The 18,318-nt window shown below is 38.9% G+C and overlaps 1 protein-coding gene across 2 annotated transcripts in view; it reads right to left on the bottom strand.

Annotated features, from left to right (window-relative positions):
* TMTC2 (transmembrane O-mannosyltransferase targeting cadherins 2) overlaps positions 1-18,318 on the bottom strand; it is a 416,397-nt gene that overhangs the window by 264,588 nt on the left and 133,491 nt on the right. Inside the window, exon 2 of one of the 2 annotated variants that reach the window (XM_050934873.1) lies at positions 2,924-3,494. The exons of the other annotated variant lie outside the window; for it this stretch is intronic. Within the exon in view, the coding sequence (XP_050790830.1) occupies positions 2,924-3,494 (571 nt within the window). The remainder of the gene's footprint in view (positions 1-2,923; positions 3,495-18,318) is intronic. 2 annotated transcript variants of the gene reach the window in all.

Below are 18,318 nucleotides of genomic sequence, written 5' to 3'. Positions count from 1 at the left end.
TACCCAAGTTTCTCCCTGAAACCAGTACTGCTGCTTCAATCCTTTGCCTGGAGTTTTAGTCTAGATTAATCCCTGACTGAATTTGCTAATGACACCAAAAGAGATGCAAGTACACAGGAAGAGAGACCCAAACATCAAAGAAGTCCAGGCATTATGGATCGAAGACAATGAAGGAAGAATAAGTTTTAAGACAGTGACAACTTAACCATATTTATGAAAAGTCAATAGTTCTATTATTATTATCACACTGGACACCTCAAAGTCACATGTATATTTATCTAGTTTTATAGATTTATTTCAGATGATAATTCAGATGCTGACAGAGCAAGTTTGGCAATGCATCAGAGTGCTTTCTGTTCATTTGCACCAGCATGGTAAGGACATGACAACTCTCACACTCTATAGATATAAGAGTTGACTCAGAAAAGCAAGGCTGCTGGAGGGACATCCCATCCAATACACAGGATGAAGAATGTGGGTGGTGGTGGACCTGTCCCCAAAGACACAGGTTTTAAGAAGGATTGGATTCAGGCCTGAGCGTCGCATAATACAGATTTATTTCCTCGTGTGCGCCTGACAAAGCCCTGTACAGAGCAGCAACCCAGCCCTGGCCTTCTGCATTCCTAAGAAGTGCTGCTATGAGCCATGGTCCCTGTCCATGTGGTGTAAATCTTCAAAAACAAAAACAGCCTCGGTGTTGTTTGCCAAAAAAAAATAATATAAATTTAACAAACAAACAAAAAAGACTTGATACCTCTACGGTAAATATGAAATCCTCCACTCAGGGAAATAAATAGCACAGATACAAAGATGGAGTGGATAGGATAGAATTGAGCAGCAAATCTCCTTCCTAAAACTGTATTTGTTTCCATCTTGACTCCTCATGACTGTCCTAATGTTATTTATTCCATGGAACCAAACATCAACTCCTTGCCTTCAGTCCAGGGATGAAGACAGAATTTGGAGAAGGATACATGAGAGGATTTTGATCATAAGAAGAGAAGAGGGTTTGTAGTTTAGTTTAGATAGGAAGACCAACAAAATGTATTTCAAATTTGACTTATTAGGAAATATGTACACAGTAGGAATAAAAATAGAGTTTTATCCCTCATTTTCTTTTATGGATAGTGAGTGAGATTTTCAAATATGGCTACAGAATTATGTACCAAATGTTTGAAAAATACCATCATATAACTTTAAAACGCAAACTGCAGTTAAATACACATACACATTTTCTTTTTCCACACAAGTCACTATTCAGTGTACTCATGATGTTTGTTCATTGGCTCTCAGAAGCAGACATGCCAAACCCATGGGGAAAAAAACAATACAAAAACTGGGCTTGTTTTTGGCTTAACGAGCTTGTGAGTTGCTAATTGGCTAGTTTTTGGCTTGTAGTTTGTTGCTTCTTCTTTTATGATCAGCTCCTGGCAAGCAGGGGCAAGGCAGGGGGAAAGAGAGTCAGGGTACACAGTGGGCTCACCACTGTCCAGGGGGATCTAGTCAGAGTGTTGGGGTTTTTAGGGATTGATTTATTTTGGCCTTGTTTTGAAATGGCATTAGCTTGATTTTTGGCTTATTATGAAAGTCGAGTTGCTTATTTACCACGTGAAAGTTGGCAACTGTGCTCAGAAGTGTTCTTACGGTCTCAGACACCTGATTAAATAAAGTGCTTAATGTAAGTTGGCATTCGTTAGTAAGTCGACACTAGTTTAACACAAGACTGCTGGGGGACTACCTGTTGTCTGCCATGTCATCATAAACTCATCAAGGCTGGGATTTGTCTCAAACTGAGCTGATTAAAACTTGGAATGTCCATTCTGTGGGAAATTCACGCATTTCAGAATTTCTTTTTGTCTTGAATTGGAACAAAAAGTTGAAATTTCAAAATTTCCCGCAAAACCAAATTTCCAAAGTAATTAATTTCAACAGGGCGAAGGGCTTCATTTAGACTTTTGTAATATCAGATGTCAAAACAAAGTGCTTTAACCTCATAGAACTAAACATTTTGATAATTTACCATCAAAAATGGTGAAACTAGTATGTTCTCATGAAACATTTTGATATTTCAAATCTACATTTTCCAATGGGAAATTGATCCATCAGAAAAAAATTGGGCATCTTTTCTCTTACTCTGTACAGTTTCAAGCACAACGGAGCCCTGGTCTCAGATGGGACTTCTAGGCACTGCTGTAATGCAAACAACAGAGGAGACTTCTCTGTTTTGCTTGTGAGCCACTAGTTCCATTCTGAGAAATATTTATTCTGGAGGAGGTTGTAATAGATCTGCACAGCAGCTCCTACTAGGGGGAAAAGTATGCCAGAGCCTTAAATTCAAGTCCTGTGCATTTCTGTTGAACCTGAACATTAAGTGCTCTGTCTTTGCTTCAGGGAGGCTTGTAGATTTATATCAGCTGATGCACTTGCATACTCAACCACAGTAAACTGAATTGGCAAGATACATGGAGATACCATGCAAAAAGGAGCTAAATAATCATAGAATATCAGGGTTGGAAGGGACCTCAGGAGGTCACCTAGTCCAGCCCCCTGCTCAAAGCAGGATCAATTCTCAGACACATCTTTACCCCAGTTCCCTAAATGGCTCCCTTAAGGATTGAACTTACAACCCTGGGGTTAGCAGGCAATGGTAAACAGAGTTGGAAGACATGAGAACAAATGAATAAAAGATCCCCAGCCTGAAAAAGATGGATAATACCACATGGTTCAAATGCCAGGAACTAATACAAAAAAAAATATTTACTGAATGGTTTTAATTATACTTTCAGTATAAGACATCTGTGTTTATTTCGCACAGGGCTGACATCCCTACTAAGCCATACCAGAAGATAAAGTTGGTATCTGATTAATTTAGTGATTGCTGCTTTATAAAACAAATAACTCAGGTGGGCAGAGAGTCACTTACTTTATATATAGAAGGAATGATTTGGTTCATTTTCAGCCTGTGAAACACAAAGACATCATAAACTGCTGAAACTGCTAGAACAGTCACTCCTTGCTCCTTCCACAACATGCTGCAGCCAGCACATAGTCCTGTCCCCAAGATCCAGCCCCAAGTGCTGGTTGAGTAGCTTCTTGTAGAGCAATGTTTAACGTAACACATCAATGAGAGCAGAAAAAAAAAGCAGGCTCCAACGTCAGCCCTCCCCACAATTCCTGCCACTGCTTCGGTGTGGATGGGATGAGACGCAAACAGCAGGCCTGCGATTAAGGTCCAATATCCATCCCCAAACAAGATTCTGGAGAAGTTTGTGAAAAGCCCAGTGACTGCAGTGTGTAACAGGACATTTACAAGGTGGTAGCTCCAAGGATCCATGCCTCCAATGGCATGGTTAATGCGAAAGGAGAGTGTGCAGAGAGGACGGTAGGACTTGTGACTCCCGCTGTGGGTTAGGAGAGTTCCCCAAAAATCATTGTAGAATATGTGAGTCCAGGGGGTTTCTGGCAGAAGATCCTGGTTTGTCTTGATGGCTCGGCTATTAAAAAAATAAAAACAAAGCAATGAATCAAACAGTTAAAAAGACAACTGAGAAGATACAATCATTGCTATGGCAATGCAAAAAGGTCCTTATGTCATTATTCTTTATGTTGTGCAAGCAAGAAAACAGCATTATGTCAATGCTATTTTACTCTGAGTTCTGAATTTTTACTAGAGTACAAGAGGTGTTAAAAGTGTCTATCTATTGACTTTTTCTAAAATACATTTCCATATAAATTGGCTTTTAAAACATTAGAAACAGATGTTATGCTGAAGCCATTAAATAAAACACCCTTCGATGACATTCATCTGAGTCTAGCCCATGAGCAATCACTTAAGATTTGATGGGTTATAATTAAAATGTAAAAGAAATATGAAAAACTGACAAACTGACAAACATTGTTGAAACAACTGATCCTCGAGCAATTCAGAACTAAAACCCGAGCTGGCCTATCATACTCAAATTTTAATTTAGATGTTAGAATTATTCTGACTGTCATGGATGAACAATAACTACATGAAGTCACTAGACATATGCATACTTTGTGCTGCTACATTGGCCCATCCATAGACGTTCCTGTATATATTTTGTCTGACATTGAATTCTCAGAGAATGCCATAGGTGTGGCCAGAAGACAGAGTATGTTAAGGATAAAATTCCACCCTTTCTCTGAATATTTTAAATTTATGAAAGATTTATATTTTACATTTTAAGATGTACTACTCTATGAATTCTACGCTGTAACCACCTTACTATAAAAGTAAAACTTAGTGTAAGAGCTCAGTTTTATCCGTTTGCGGTCTCCATGTCTACATTCAGCTCAGTTGAAACCTGTCCACCATGATATGTGCAAAACTACTTATTCTTACAAATCCTATAATCTGTATTTACAAATCACAATATGGGAGAAGGTTTTAGACCCACACAGCTTAAATAGATGTCCAGTGTTCAAGTAACAGCTTGCCCCCATATGTAAAACAATCTTTATAAAATTTTTGTTTCAAGATGCCTTGTTCTAACTACTAAACACAGAATGGACACTGTTATTATTATTACTAAACATTTACATTACAGTAGCACCTAGAGTCTAATCAGGCCAAAGCTTCATTGTACTAGGAGCTGTACAAACATGTAGTCAGTGATAATCTCTCTGAGTTCAGATTTGCTAGTTACAGAGCCATCTGTGTTAGGGCCTGCCTTCCCAACTGGGACTAAATACAACAGATAAGCCCAGGCATTTACCAAAAACATCATGTGGCACGATGAGGTCACAGCTAAGGCAATTCATTAGCCAAATCACATTTATTTTTTACCAAGAGGCTGCAATATATTGTAGAAAACACATGCACCAGTGAACTGAAAAATCACTTCACAGTTCTTTCCAGTGACATGGCACAGTTAGAGAATGCCCCAGAGCAAAGGAACAGATGGATATGCCTTTTACTTCACTGACATGCTTCACAATTTGTAAAACCCCATTTTTAGAGTGCCCTGCTCTCTAAAGAGAAGGGATGGAATCTTTGCGCCACTGTACTCTTATTTAACAGCCATAGTTAACGGGATGGAGAACTCTATTCTGGGAAGCAGTGACCCTGAAAAAGACTTGGGGGTCATGGGCTCCCAATGTGATGCTGTGGCCTAAAGATCTAGTGAGGTGCTTGGAAGTATAAACAGGGGAATATCAAGAAGGAGTAGACAGGTTATAAAACCTCTATTTGGCACAGGTCTGACCACTACTGGAATACTGTGTCCAGTTCTGGTGTCCACAATTCAAGAAAGATGTTGATTAATTGGAGAGGGTTCAAAGAAGAACCAAGAGAATTGTTAAAGAATTGGAAAACATGCCTTATAGTGAGAGCCTAAGGGAGCTCAATCTATTTAGCTTAACAAAGAGAAACTTAAGGGGTGACTTGATCACAGTCTGTAAGTACCGAAGAGCAGAAATTTGATAAGAAATATCTTCAGTCTTGCAGACAAAGGTAAAACAAGATTCAGTGGCTGGAAATTGAAGCTAGATAAATTCAGACTGGAAATAAGATGTACATTTTAACAGTGAGGGTAATTAATCACTGGAACAACTTAAGGACTGTGATGGATTCTCCATCACAAGAAACTTTTAAATCAAGACTGGATTTTTTTCTAAAAAGATATGCTTTAGTTCAAACCAGATTTAATTCAGGGAAGTCCTATGGCCTGTGTTATGCAGGAGGTCAGATGATTACAAAGGTCCCATCTGGTTTTATAATCTATGAATCTGTGAAGTTGATGGACAAATTCCCACTGAATTCAAAGGGGCCAGGATTCTACCCGATATGTTGAGAGAAGAGTTACCAGAACACTATGACAAGAAGGTTCTCCTTCAACATGGAACACAGAGATACAACATGTTTTTCCATAATCACTCTTCCATATGGCCATACATGTACACGCACTAGAGAGACTGGCCAAAATCAAGTCTTTAAATTTAGACAGGGGAGAGGAAAGGCCTGAAATTCAGATCTGAAAGTAAATGTTAAAGCTGAAGTCCTTTTCTGCACTAGAAAGGATAGACAGAAACCTTAGCTGGAAAAATATAAAAAGTGGTCTCAAGAGTCTCATCTAGGCCATCTTATTTTTTATGCCATTATTTTAAGGGACTTGTGTATGAGAGTGACACATTTCTTTAATAAAAAATGCTTATATGCTAAAACATAGCAACTCCATGCAAATACTCTAAATGCCATGTAGCTCAGCAGTTCCACTGTCTAAAGCACATTCCTCTAATGTTTCTAGACATGCTTACGGTCTGCATGTCCTTTTGTCTCTGCACGTATGGAGGTTATGAAGAGGTCGCCATAAATCCTTTAAAGATCTGGTGAAGCCTCTTAAAACACATTACATTTTTCATTTTGAATTCTGTTTCTACCATGAATCAGGTTATCTGTGTTTGTTTTCCCAACCTCACAAACACTTTTTCCTTTCACTACTACTAGTAGAGGAATTTTTTTCTTATTTTGGGGGATTGGGAAAGGGAGGGGATAATTTTTGTTTTTAAAGCTTTTATCTGCTCCTGCTCTTTACTCCTTTTCAGAAATCTTAATAGATCCTCTGTGATTTCACAGTTGATGATAACTGCTTTGAGAGCAACCAACAGAGGAACAGAAATTCACGTGAGACTGGAGCAGGTTTGGGGCTAGATACTGCACAGAATTACAACTATTCTTTGGGATAACAAAGTTCAAGGCCTCGGCTGACATATAGATTATACGGGGATGGCAGCACTGGCACAGATAAATCCCAGTGAGCATGGCTAAGAGCAGTGGTTCTCAAACTAGGGCTGCTACTTATTCAGGGAAAGCCCCCAGCAGGCCAAGCTGGTTTGTTTACCTGCCAGGTTCACAGGTTCGGCCGATCACGGCTCCCACTGGCCACGGTTTGCTGTTCCAGGTGAATGGGAGCTGTGGGAAGCGGCAGCCAGCAAATCCCTTGTCCTACGCTGCTTCCGCAGCCCCCATTGGCCTGGAGCTGCGAACCGCAACCAGTGGGAGCCACAATTGGCCAAACCTGCGGACCCGGCAGGTAAACAAACTGGCCTGGTCTGCCAGGGGCTTTCCCTGAACAAGCGGTGGCCTTAGTTTGAGAACCACTGGCTAAGAGTGACTGCAAGATACACTGATGTAGTATGGAAGCCCCCCCTTTAAATGTTAAATATATTCTCCTAGGCAGAAACCCCAAAGGATAAAGTGACAGTGCAACTGCCACTGCCCTAACTCAGGCAGAATGTGTGTGTGGGGGGGGGTTTGGTCATTTTTTCTGAAAACAATGATAAACACCATTATTAAAACTATATAAGTAAGTTTTAAATATCAAAGTCATTAAATGATGATTACCATCAATACACAGGAATAACAACCTCGTACAACACAGTACTTTCCCGATAGATCAGCTCCATTTAATAAGGAGTGAAATACGGTACAAAGTCATACTTCTTTTAAAGACCTCCCTTCGCAACTAGACATGTCACTCATATGCTCCTTCCCTCCAGAAGCTAACCATACCTGTCTCATATTTGCAAAGAAGCACCTAGTGTGCAGTCCAAAACCACTGTCACTCAAATATTCTTTACAGACCTAGCAACAAATCTGTCATAACTTTAACCTTTTCCAGTTTAGAGCTCTTTATTTGCAAGGCTGGATTTAAAATTTTATGTACAGTATTGATCACACTCTGCTTAGGTATAAAATCTACCTGACATTTCTGAAGTTTCAGGAGACCTGCAGTGCATGCAAGCAAGATAGCATATTCTTGCATTTTCAAGTAAATGTCATAACCCGCCCTCTCCCTCACCCCACAAAAAAAAAAAAAAACCAGAACTTGCTTTGTTCCATAGCATTTACTTGATGGTTTAAGTCACATCACAGTCTGTCTCCTCTCTGCTCCAAAATCTATAGTACTGACAAAAATTTGTTCCCTCTGATTATTTTTTCTGAACTGTTTACAAGTAAAGAGGACTCTGTTCATGCTCTGGAGTGCGAGAAAACACAATTAAACAAAAGTTCAGTGTCCTGCAGCAAAGAGGCAGTTTCCTATAAGCCGCTGGCTAGCATTCAGCTACTACTGTTTCATATTATGCAATCTAATAAAAAACATTCTTGGCCAACATTTTTGTCATTCATTGCACAAAAGGATGCAGGAAAAAAATTTTCATATAAACATCAGAAGAACCAGGTGGTACTAAGGCATATTGCAAACTTCAAATTTTAAAAAGCAAGGAATAGGAAGTTTCACTATTGCTGTCTAAAGATAGAGAATACTACACAAACATCCGCAGAGTACATAATCCCCAGAGCTCGTTAAGAAAGTATTTTCCAATACCAGCCTCTAAAAGGAGAATTGGTAAAGGAAAATGAGAAAGAAATGTTAATTTTAAACTAAGCTGAAGTATTTAAAAAAAATGTTCCATGAAGTGGCAGTGACTTTCCGTGCTGCCATGAAATAGACGTATGGACTCTCAATCCTCGGAAAGAAAATAATCAGTTCACCTCATAATAGCTTAGTAAGGTTTCAAGAGGCAACTCCTTAAACCAAGAAAATTTACTTTTTCATCAGTTGATCTTGTCTGACCGTTCTGGAAGTTTACCAGATTTCTTTCAACTGCACAATTCAGAACGATCACTTGCTCGGACTTAATAATTATACAGTAAGGCAATCCAGACCCCAGTGATGGTAGGGTCTGGGTTACCTAAACAGTCTACTCATTAGAAAAGAGGCATTTTGCAGATGATAACTTAAACCTGAACACAGCTGAAGAAAGGGTTGAAGGTCTATGGCTCTTACACTACAGGTATAATTATTTAATGGAATGGAATTAATGATATTCTCAGAGAAAGCTGCTTCTCTTAAACTCCTATAAAAAGGTGCAAGTGATAAAAAGTGAGGGATCATAACAGGAACTCACTAGCAAGAAGAGGACAGCAAAAGAAAGAATGGGGGAAATGAACAAACTTAAATAAAGGAAGAGATTATAATCCTCACTCAGAGCCCTGAAAACACGTGTCCCCAAATTCAAAAATGGGCAAAAGGAAAGGAGAAACACAATTCTAGAGATTTATTCTTCTTTCTAAATATTCTCATTAATTCCCATTTTAAGTCAATAGGGTACATACAAATAAATATCATAGCACGTGCCAAAAAGGACAAGTGGACAAAAACTACAGCACCTAAGATCACCACTGTAGGACCGAGCTGCAAGGGCATTCATTATACCAGTTCCCCTCATACTTACAGCTGTGCATGTATAGTTCGCATTAAATATCTTATGAATTCCCCCAAATAAAAAAACCCTAAAAGAGACTAATAAGCAAGATTTTTCATTTGTTTGTTTTGTTATTTGAAAATTAATTGTTATTTGTATTAAATTAGGAAGCAAAAAAATAACTTATTTTTGCTACCCTCACTGAGTAACCAATTCAAGAGCAATTTTAAGAGCAGTCTTCTTAACACCTTAGAAAGCACTGCTGACATGTTCCCTATAATGGTTCCTGCACTCACAACATTCTGAGTTCTGCACAGATAGAAAGTATTATTAATTGTTGGCTCTGGGAAAGATTCTGGGATAAAAGAAACTACAGAATGCCACATTAGCACTGTCTTTTCCCCCTCTCGTAGTAATAGTTTTCCTTTGGGTTATATCCTGCAGATTGGTCCAATTTTGCTAATGGGCATAATAAGAGAAACTCCAAAGGCATTCACCACTCTGAAAAATAACTCTAAACTCTATTCTCTCTAAAAGGCAGCAGGTCACAGGGGAAGTCGTTTTTCAAAGCTCCAACACAAGTGGCATTTTTACTTTCAGCCAGCCACAGAGAAGATTTGCAGACTTGTTAGAGAACCTACTTTCTTCAATTTTTAATGCCTGCCCATTTCAGACGTCCCAGGAGAGTGGGATGTCTTACTCATAGTATCAAAATGGATTGGTTTTGAAAAAAAATTCTTATAGTCAGCCATCAACGCATCTGAAAACGGAAGTCTGATAAAGACAAAAGCTCTGATGGCAAAACAATTCCTATCTCCCCATCCAAACCGAAAAAATCTCTCGCACCAGCCATAGAATATTTATTTGGCTGTATCTGTGCACACCTAGGAGCACAAGCAAGCCTGTTTCAACAAACTCCAAGAATGTGAAAGATCCAATAGTTCACACTCACAAAAATCAACAGATGTTTTTGAAATTAACAGCTATATATGTCCTAAATGTATATGCTAGTGCTAAACTGATCCAGGTGTTATCACTAGAGTAAAAACCAGATGTGATGTTTTAAAATGATTTAACACATTAAACTATGTGTCCAGCTTTAACATTGCTAATGGTCCCCACATGTTTAAAATGAACATCAGTATTTGAAGTACAGAACATATTTTTACCAAAAGGAAAACACCTAAATACATGCAAGAGGCTGTTGTCCCACTTGGGTTCATGTCAAACAGACAAAAGTCTAGCAATATTCTGCACTGGTAAAGCTCCATTTCTTTATTCTGAGATCCTTCTGGAATCCTGTAAGTCAGACCGCCGCCACTAAAACCACTAGCAAGAGTTACTGATACTCTGCAAAGTCAGAAACATTTTCTAAGTGCATAGTGCTGATGTCTTAACAGCTTAGCCCAGCATCAACACATTAAAACTTGAGTCATTCAAATTTTTAAGTACCTCAAAGCACTAAGGATTTAGGCCTGAATGCTCAAAAGGAGTTAGGTATTGTGATACAATACCTAACCTTTAGGCACCTAGAAAATTACAGGAACACTATGATTCACAAAGCCTGAGTTAGGCGCCTAGGCTCCCTATACAATGAATGGGGCTGATAGGCCCCTTAGACAGAGATCCATAAAAGCCAGCACAGTAGACAGGGAGCCGCCAAACCTAGCTCATCGGAGATACTGACAAGGGGTGCGTGTACTAAACCTCACCCTTCTCACGAAGATATACTTGTATCCGATTAAAAGGAAAAAGTTACAATAGAGAAAAATTAAGTCAGTATCAAGTCTACTGCTTTATACTGTGCCTAGTAAACTTCTGCCAATACTATGGATCTTTTATATGAGTATAAACAAATTTACCCATGTCACACTGAGGATTCTTACACTGAAGAGGGAAATCATTTATCTTGTGTAATGTAACATAGGAAGTAAGAACTATGCACTGAATATGTTGCTGGTATATGGGCCCCGGAATAAGATGTAAAAAATGGTTATAGTATTGATAAGCCCTGGACCATCAGTAACAGTATTTCCATACCAAACCTTGTTATCTTAGTGCAGTAACTGAAAAAAACAACATGTAATGGGCCTTTAAGGTCATTCTTACTCAGAAACAGCCACAGATCAGCAAAGCACTTAACCACAGGCTTAAACTGAGACGGGCAAATTTTTAATCTGAAAGTTGTTACCAAAAACGCAGTCAGGTCAACTGAAACTTTTGTGAATCCGTGTCTATTTCAGCTAATTGTTTCATTCTATGAAAAAATCCATACATGTCAAAACGATTAATTTTGATATTTCCGAAATAATATATTTCCATTTCTTCACACTAGATTTGGGCACCAGTCACAAAATGGGTGGTAGTTGAGAAGGAGGTGGTGATGATGATGCTGCTCCTCTTATACTCCAAGTCCCAGGGATCATACCCCATATTTTTTTTCTAACGGTCATTGGGCCAAAGCCACTGGGGAAAAGACTATTACCCAGTGCTTAGGGCACTCACCTGGTCAGAGGAGACAGCTTGGTTCCAGTCCTGTGCCAATGAAGATTATTTATACAGAGTGAAATAGCCTCAATAGGAGAAGCATCCATCCTAGAATAGCCACTAGCTTGGCTGTTAGGGCACTCCTCAATCCCAGATGAGATGTGTTCAAATCCCTGCTCCAGAGCAAGGATTCAAACCTGAGTCTCCCTCCTCCTATATGAGTGCCCTAATCACTGGCTGTAAGAGGGGAGAACATCACCACTTCCTCTTTTGTGAATCTAATTCTTCATTTCCTTTGCTTTTATTAAAAGTTCCCCTTCAAAAAAAGTTATTTTGGGGAGGGGTCAAACAAAACCTTTCATTTGACCTGAAATAAATGTTTCCAACTTTTTTTTATTCATTACTGAACATTTTTTTAAAAAAAAAGTTTCACTTTGACCTAAACCCAATTTTATTTTATTTTCTGGACTGTCAACAAATCAATCAATCAGTTTTTTTTCACACAGCTCTATGCTGAAGGCGTTTCCTGAGTTGAGACCTAGGTGAATCATAGCTTTGTAAGAGTGAAGAGAGCTAGATTTAGCTTCACACATTCACAAGGAATATCAAAACATTAATACAAAGACAAGAACAAAATGCAAAATGCATACTGTATCCTCCTCATATTTTACAAATTCCTGAATATGATTGAAGAGAATTATCTTTCAGAGTGACGTAACATTCCCAGAATGTGAAAAAAAATTGCAATTAATGAAAATTGCAGTCAAACACAATGGACTTGAGAATTCTAAAAACTGTGCTTTGATTTTTTTATTACCACTATGTAAGGTGATAACCAGTAGCCTATTAATTGCCAGTTTCTAAACCCCAAATAATTTTTTGAATGAAGAATTCTCTCTGAATTATTCCAAACAAGGAAGATGGCTTAGGAGTGACAGAAACAGTAGTGTACAACACTGGAATGCTGCTGGGCACTAGCTGGATTTCACTAAAGAAGTGTGCAGCAGTTTATTGATTTTCTTTGAATAAAAGGCTTTGAAAGCTTTAAATAACTAAAGGTTAAAAATGTCTTGGTTACAAGAAGGTTGAGATACTCTATAAAATATTATCCTCTTCAAATGTGGTCCTTTCAATAGCTAATATTGAGGTGTTCAGACATTTCCTTCTCTTGCATCATACCATAAGAAAAGAATCTTATGAACATAAGAATAAGCATACTAGATCAGACCAATAGTCTATGTAGCCCAGTATCCTGTCTTCCCACAGTGGCCATGCAAGATGCTTCAGAAGGAGTGAACTGAACAGGGCAATTTACTGAGTGATCCATCTCTTACCATCCAGTTCCAGCTTCTAGCAGTCAGCGTTTTAAAGACACTCAGGATTGAGTCCTTGACCATCTTGGCTAATAGCCACTGATGGACCTATCCTACCTGAACATGTTTAATTATTTTTTGAACCCAGTTATACTTTTGGCCTTCACAACACTCCCTGGCAACAAGTTCCACAAATTGACTACGTGTTGAACAGTTCCAGTCTTTTTAATCTCTTCTCACAGGGCCACCGAGAGGATTCAGGGGGCCTAGGGAAAAGCAATTTCGGGGGCCCCTTCCATAAAAAAAAAGTTGCAATATTATAGAATACTATATTCTTGTCGGGGCCCCTGTGGGGTCTGGGGAAAATTGCCCCACTTGCCCGCCGCCCCCTCCGGGCAGCCCTGTCTCCTCATATGAAAACTGTACTATACTCTTAATCATTTTTGTTACCTTCTCTGTACTTTTTTCCAGTTCTAATATATCTTTTTTTGAGATGAGGCAACCAGAACTGCATACAATATTCAAGTTGAGGACATACTATGAATTTATATACTGGCATTATGATATTTCCTGTCTTATTAACTATCCCTTTTCTAATGGTTCTTAACATTCTGTTAGCTTTCTTGACTGTTGCTGCACATTGATCAGATGTTTTCAGAGAACTATCCACAATGATTCCAAGATCTCTTTCTTGAGTGGTAATAGCCAATTTAAACCCTGTCATTTAGAATGTTTAGCTTGGATTATGTTTTCCAATGTGCATTACTTTGAATTTATCAACACTCAATTTCATCTATCATTTTCCTGCCCAATCACTCACTTAATTGAGATTCCTTTGTAATTCTTCACAGTCTGCTTTGGACTTAACCATCTTGAGTAATTTTATATCTTCTGCAAACTTTGCCACCTCATTGTTCACCCCCTTTTCCAGATCATTTATGAATAAGTTTAAGAACACTGGTCCATGGGAGGATCCCACTATTTACCTCTCTCCTCTGTGAAAACTGTCCATTTATTCCTACCCTTTGTTTCCTATCTTTTAGCCAGTAACTGATCAATGAGAGGACCTTCCCTCTTATCCTGTGACTGCTTACTTTGCTTAAGAGACTTTGGTGAGGGACCTTGTCAAAGGCTTTCTAAAAGCTCAGGTACACTCTATCCTAAATTCCATTTCTGAGTCTGAGCCCATATACTGAAGAGGCATCAGCAGTAACCTTTGATGTGCCTGAAATATCCTCTGTTTTTTAACCAGATACAAAAACCATCCTCAAAACACACCCACACGAGACTACATGAAATCTGAAGCCCTAATTAAGACTACTGCATAGCGTTGCACAGCACTGCTTTAGTATCCAGAGATGGTGGGGGGGAGCGGAACTGAATTTGGAGTAGTGGGAGAACTAAATATCTTCTGATGCTAGGTATTGTCAATCTGCTCTCAGGAGGAGCAGATACAGGTAAGGTAAGGAGAAGAATGGCTTAGAGAAACTCAGGGAGCAGACACAATCACTTACTGTGCACAATCTTTCTCTAAGAAACCTTGTTGAAACAGACATTTAAATTCTTAAACCAGAAAAATGTGTTGTGCTCCTCTCTGTCAGTTCATCATGGGGTTTACCCCAAACAATACTTTATGGCTAATTCTGTTCTGCTGAGATATTAAGCTCTTGCATGATGAGCACTTAGGTTACTCTTTTGCAACATTTTGCAGGCCAGCCAGTAGTTTGGAAATAGCTCAAGGTTTTGATATAAAATTTAATGTCAGCTTCTGATACATGGCCAGAATTCACAGTTAGAACTTCCGCTGACCTTTCAAATCTCTTTTAGTTGATAAAAGTGGGCCCAGCAGGCCTTATTAGATTTACTGTTCTATGGTGGAACATGACACTACACTATTTCTCTTCCCTATTTTTGTTCAGAAAAAAATAAAATAAATAACTTTACCACATCTACATACAATAACTCAGAACAACAGAAAATACTAAAGAAAATACGAGGCATTTCAAGGCTCCAAAATGTAATAGCTACAGCAATTAAAGGGATACAGACAAAGAAATGCTGACTCTCTTACCTAGATTCATAAAATGGGCATGAAGAAATTCCTTGTTTTACAAGCATCCTACTGACTATACATAAATAAAACATCCAATCTTGAAACAAGTAAATAAATCTGAGGAATAGCTGAGACAGTTTAGGTTTGCTGTGCTATTCATGGAGCAATAGTCACTCATTCACACGTTTCTGTTTCTTTTGAGTATACTGTGGGAGGAGTTGTTTGTTTGTTTTTAAGAAAAAGGGGTTTCTCTTATATACATTTGTGTCAGTCATTAATTTTTAAAACCTAATGTTAGTTACCTTGTTTGTACAAAAAGTTTTGCAGTTTTCGCTGCAACTAAATTCCAGAAATCTTGAATATCGTAAATAATTGTTTCTAAATACTAGCCTCTGCCACTCAGTCAGTTAAGGCTTAAAATAGGTTGGTCTACAGACGTCCCAAAGATATTAAAATCTGGATTTGATTCCTAGTCAATGAGAGATGCATGGGAGCTTACAGAGGTAGAGATGAATAGAGGAAACTTCTCAAAGCACAACAAGGACACAGACATAGTCTACTTAACCTTAGTTCAAATAGAATAAAAAGTGCTTACTTACAGAAAATAACCTCCTTTCCTCAAACCTTGTATTTATGTGCCCAAACACACTTCATTACCAAGGCCTGGTCTACATACCAAGTTGTACTGTTCAAATAAAGATGTTCATTTAAACCAATGTAGTAAAATCTCTGCACACACAAAGTTGCACTCTCTTTGTGAATTTAAACCTGGCTTATATTTGGTTAGGTTGTGCCTGGAAGACCTGGTCTACCTACAAAAATGCACCAGTTCATATTGCTCAAGTGAAATGATCATTAATGCTATGATTCTGTCACGGCATCGCAGAAGTCATGGAATCTATGATTTCCAGAGACTTCCATGACTTCAGCCCCGAGGTGGCAGGGCTGGAGCTGTCAGCTGGAACACCACAGCTCCCAGTCGCTGTAGGGGGGCGCAGTTTTTCAGCCGCCGCAAGTAGCAAGAGGATTCTGGAGCTCCGAGCTGGGGCCCCCTCAGCTTCCCAGCTGTCACGGGTGGTGTGGGAACCCTGCAGCTGCTCCACTGCCTACAGGTAGCAGGGACCCCAGAACCATTGTGTGCTGGACCCTTCTCCCTACCCATTTTGTCATGGATATTTTTAGTAAAAGTCACAGACAGGTCACGAGCTTCTGTGAATTTTTCTTTATTGCCCGTGACCTGTCTGTGACTTTTACTAAAAATATCTGTTATAAAAATCTTAACCTTAATCATCATCAAACATTATGTAAGTCAAGAACAAAAGCCAGACAAACTTCATAATATCAAAACATAGGGTGCGTATACACTACAAGCACAATATCGGCACAGCTGCCGCACGGCAGCCACGCCACTGTAGTGCTATAGTCTGCAGACACTTGCTGCAGTGACAGAGGGTTTTTGTTATTTCTGTCACTGTACTAAATCCACCGTCTTAACAGGCAGTAGCTAGGTCAGCAGAACAATTCTGTCCACCTAGCAGCATCTACGGCAGGGATTATGTCAACCTAACTACGTCACACAGGACACAGCTCTGCACTATGTAGTTAGGTTGACCTAAGTTTTAGGCATGATCCAGACTCCTATATGCCTACCTCACTTTGGAAAATGGGATTTAGGCTTTACGATAAAATCAAAAAGCACCCAGTTCAGCAGTATACATAAGCACTCGCATAACCTTAAGTACATGAATCAGAAATGAATTTTAATGCTTATTCTGAATTTGGAGGTACAAATATATTCCAGACATTCTATGTATGTTTGTCTGGCTAACTTACAAAACTAAATTTAAAACCAAGCATTTCTGAAAGTCAAACACTGTAAGTCATGCAGCAAAATTTCTTCACTCCCCTCCTAAAAAATGTTTTGCAAAGCTTATGACTAGTAGTAGTGAAAATAGCAGAATTACAGTTGTACTTTGAGTTCCCAACCAAGTCATGACCTCAGAGTGCTAGATACAGGGCAGCAATATCAAGCACAGTCCTTACCCAAGAGCTTACAATATGAATTTAGAAAAAGACTTACCTGGGTGGTTAAATAAACAAATGTAGGAGGTAGTGGTAACAATAATGGGACAATTTCCCCCACCCCCATAGCTGGAAGATGTTTGTAGGCAACATGCAGAAAATTACTTCCCTCTTTCTCTTTTTGGTAGTTGCTCCCTTCCCCTTGAAAATATTTGCTAGGATACCAAAAATCTTGTCTTTTATGGGCTTAAAAAGGTTTATGGTTTTTTTTATTTTAATATTTTCAAGGGATATTAATTATGGTGATTTTCCCATATTACTGCATCTAGTGTGAGCACTGGACAGCCACAGTTTCAAGCTTTCCAAGTCACCTAATATAGAAGTGACTAGTGAACCAGAAAACTGTCTAGTGAACCAGAAAACCAGTTGATACCAATCTTCAAAATTACCACTGCCCAATCTTCATAATCCAAATTCCTAATTTCTCTTGTAGAGAGATACAAGGGAGTAGACTGTTAGTGGTTATTTCCAGTAAGACACGGGAGAAAGGAGGGCAAGAAAAGACCTGATTAAGACCTCAGACCCAAAGTTAAACTGCACACAAACCATTCTGTACTTCCAATGGAATAGTCTGTGGAAACAGGGAAAACCTCAAAGAATGACACTCAAGCAGGGAAAAGAAAGCCAATTTAGTGTGATAAAATAACTTTTTTTAAGTTACGTTTCAGTTTATCTTAGGTTTAAATTGCTCTATGAAAAAATTCTACACACCAAGTAGTATTGAAGCATTTTAAATTTCTTATTTGGTCTTACATAACAAATGGGCAGTTCGAATGTATGCCTGAGGAGGCATTAGGGGAAGAATTTAGGAGAACAAAGCCTGAACTTAATTTCTTCCTGAGAAAGCCCAACCACAGGAAAAAGGGACAAGTTTGGTGGTGGCACAAAGGAACAAAAAATTATTCAAGTCACAACTGGAAGGAATGGTGTCCCTAGCCTCTGTTTGCCAGAAGCTGGTAACTTAATGATTACTTGTTCTGTTCATTCCCTCTGGGGCACCTGGTACTGGCCAGTCGGAAGACAAGATACTGGGCTAGATGGACCTTTGGTCTGACCCAGTAGGACCATTCTTATGTTCTTAACTAGTGTGTAAAAGTTAGAAAATACAGGCTAAATAACTACTTTTATATTTAAGTTTTCATTGGAGGGCAT

Source organism: Gopherus flavomarginatus, chromosome 1 (assembly GCF_025201925.1).
Source record: "Gopherus flavomarginatus isolate rGopFla2 chromosome 1, rGopFla2.mat.asm, whole genome shotgun sequence".
Lineage (NCBI taxonomy): Eukaryota > Metazoa > Chordata > Testudines > Testudinidae > Gopherus > Gopherus flavomarginatus.
This window is presented reverse-complemented; position numbering and strand designations above follow the sequence as displayed.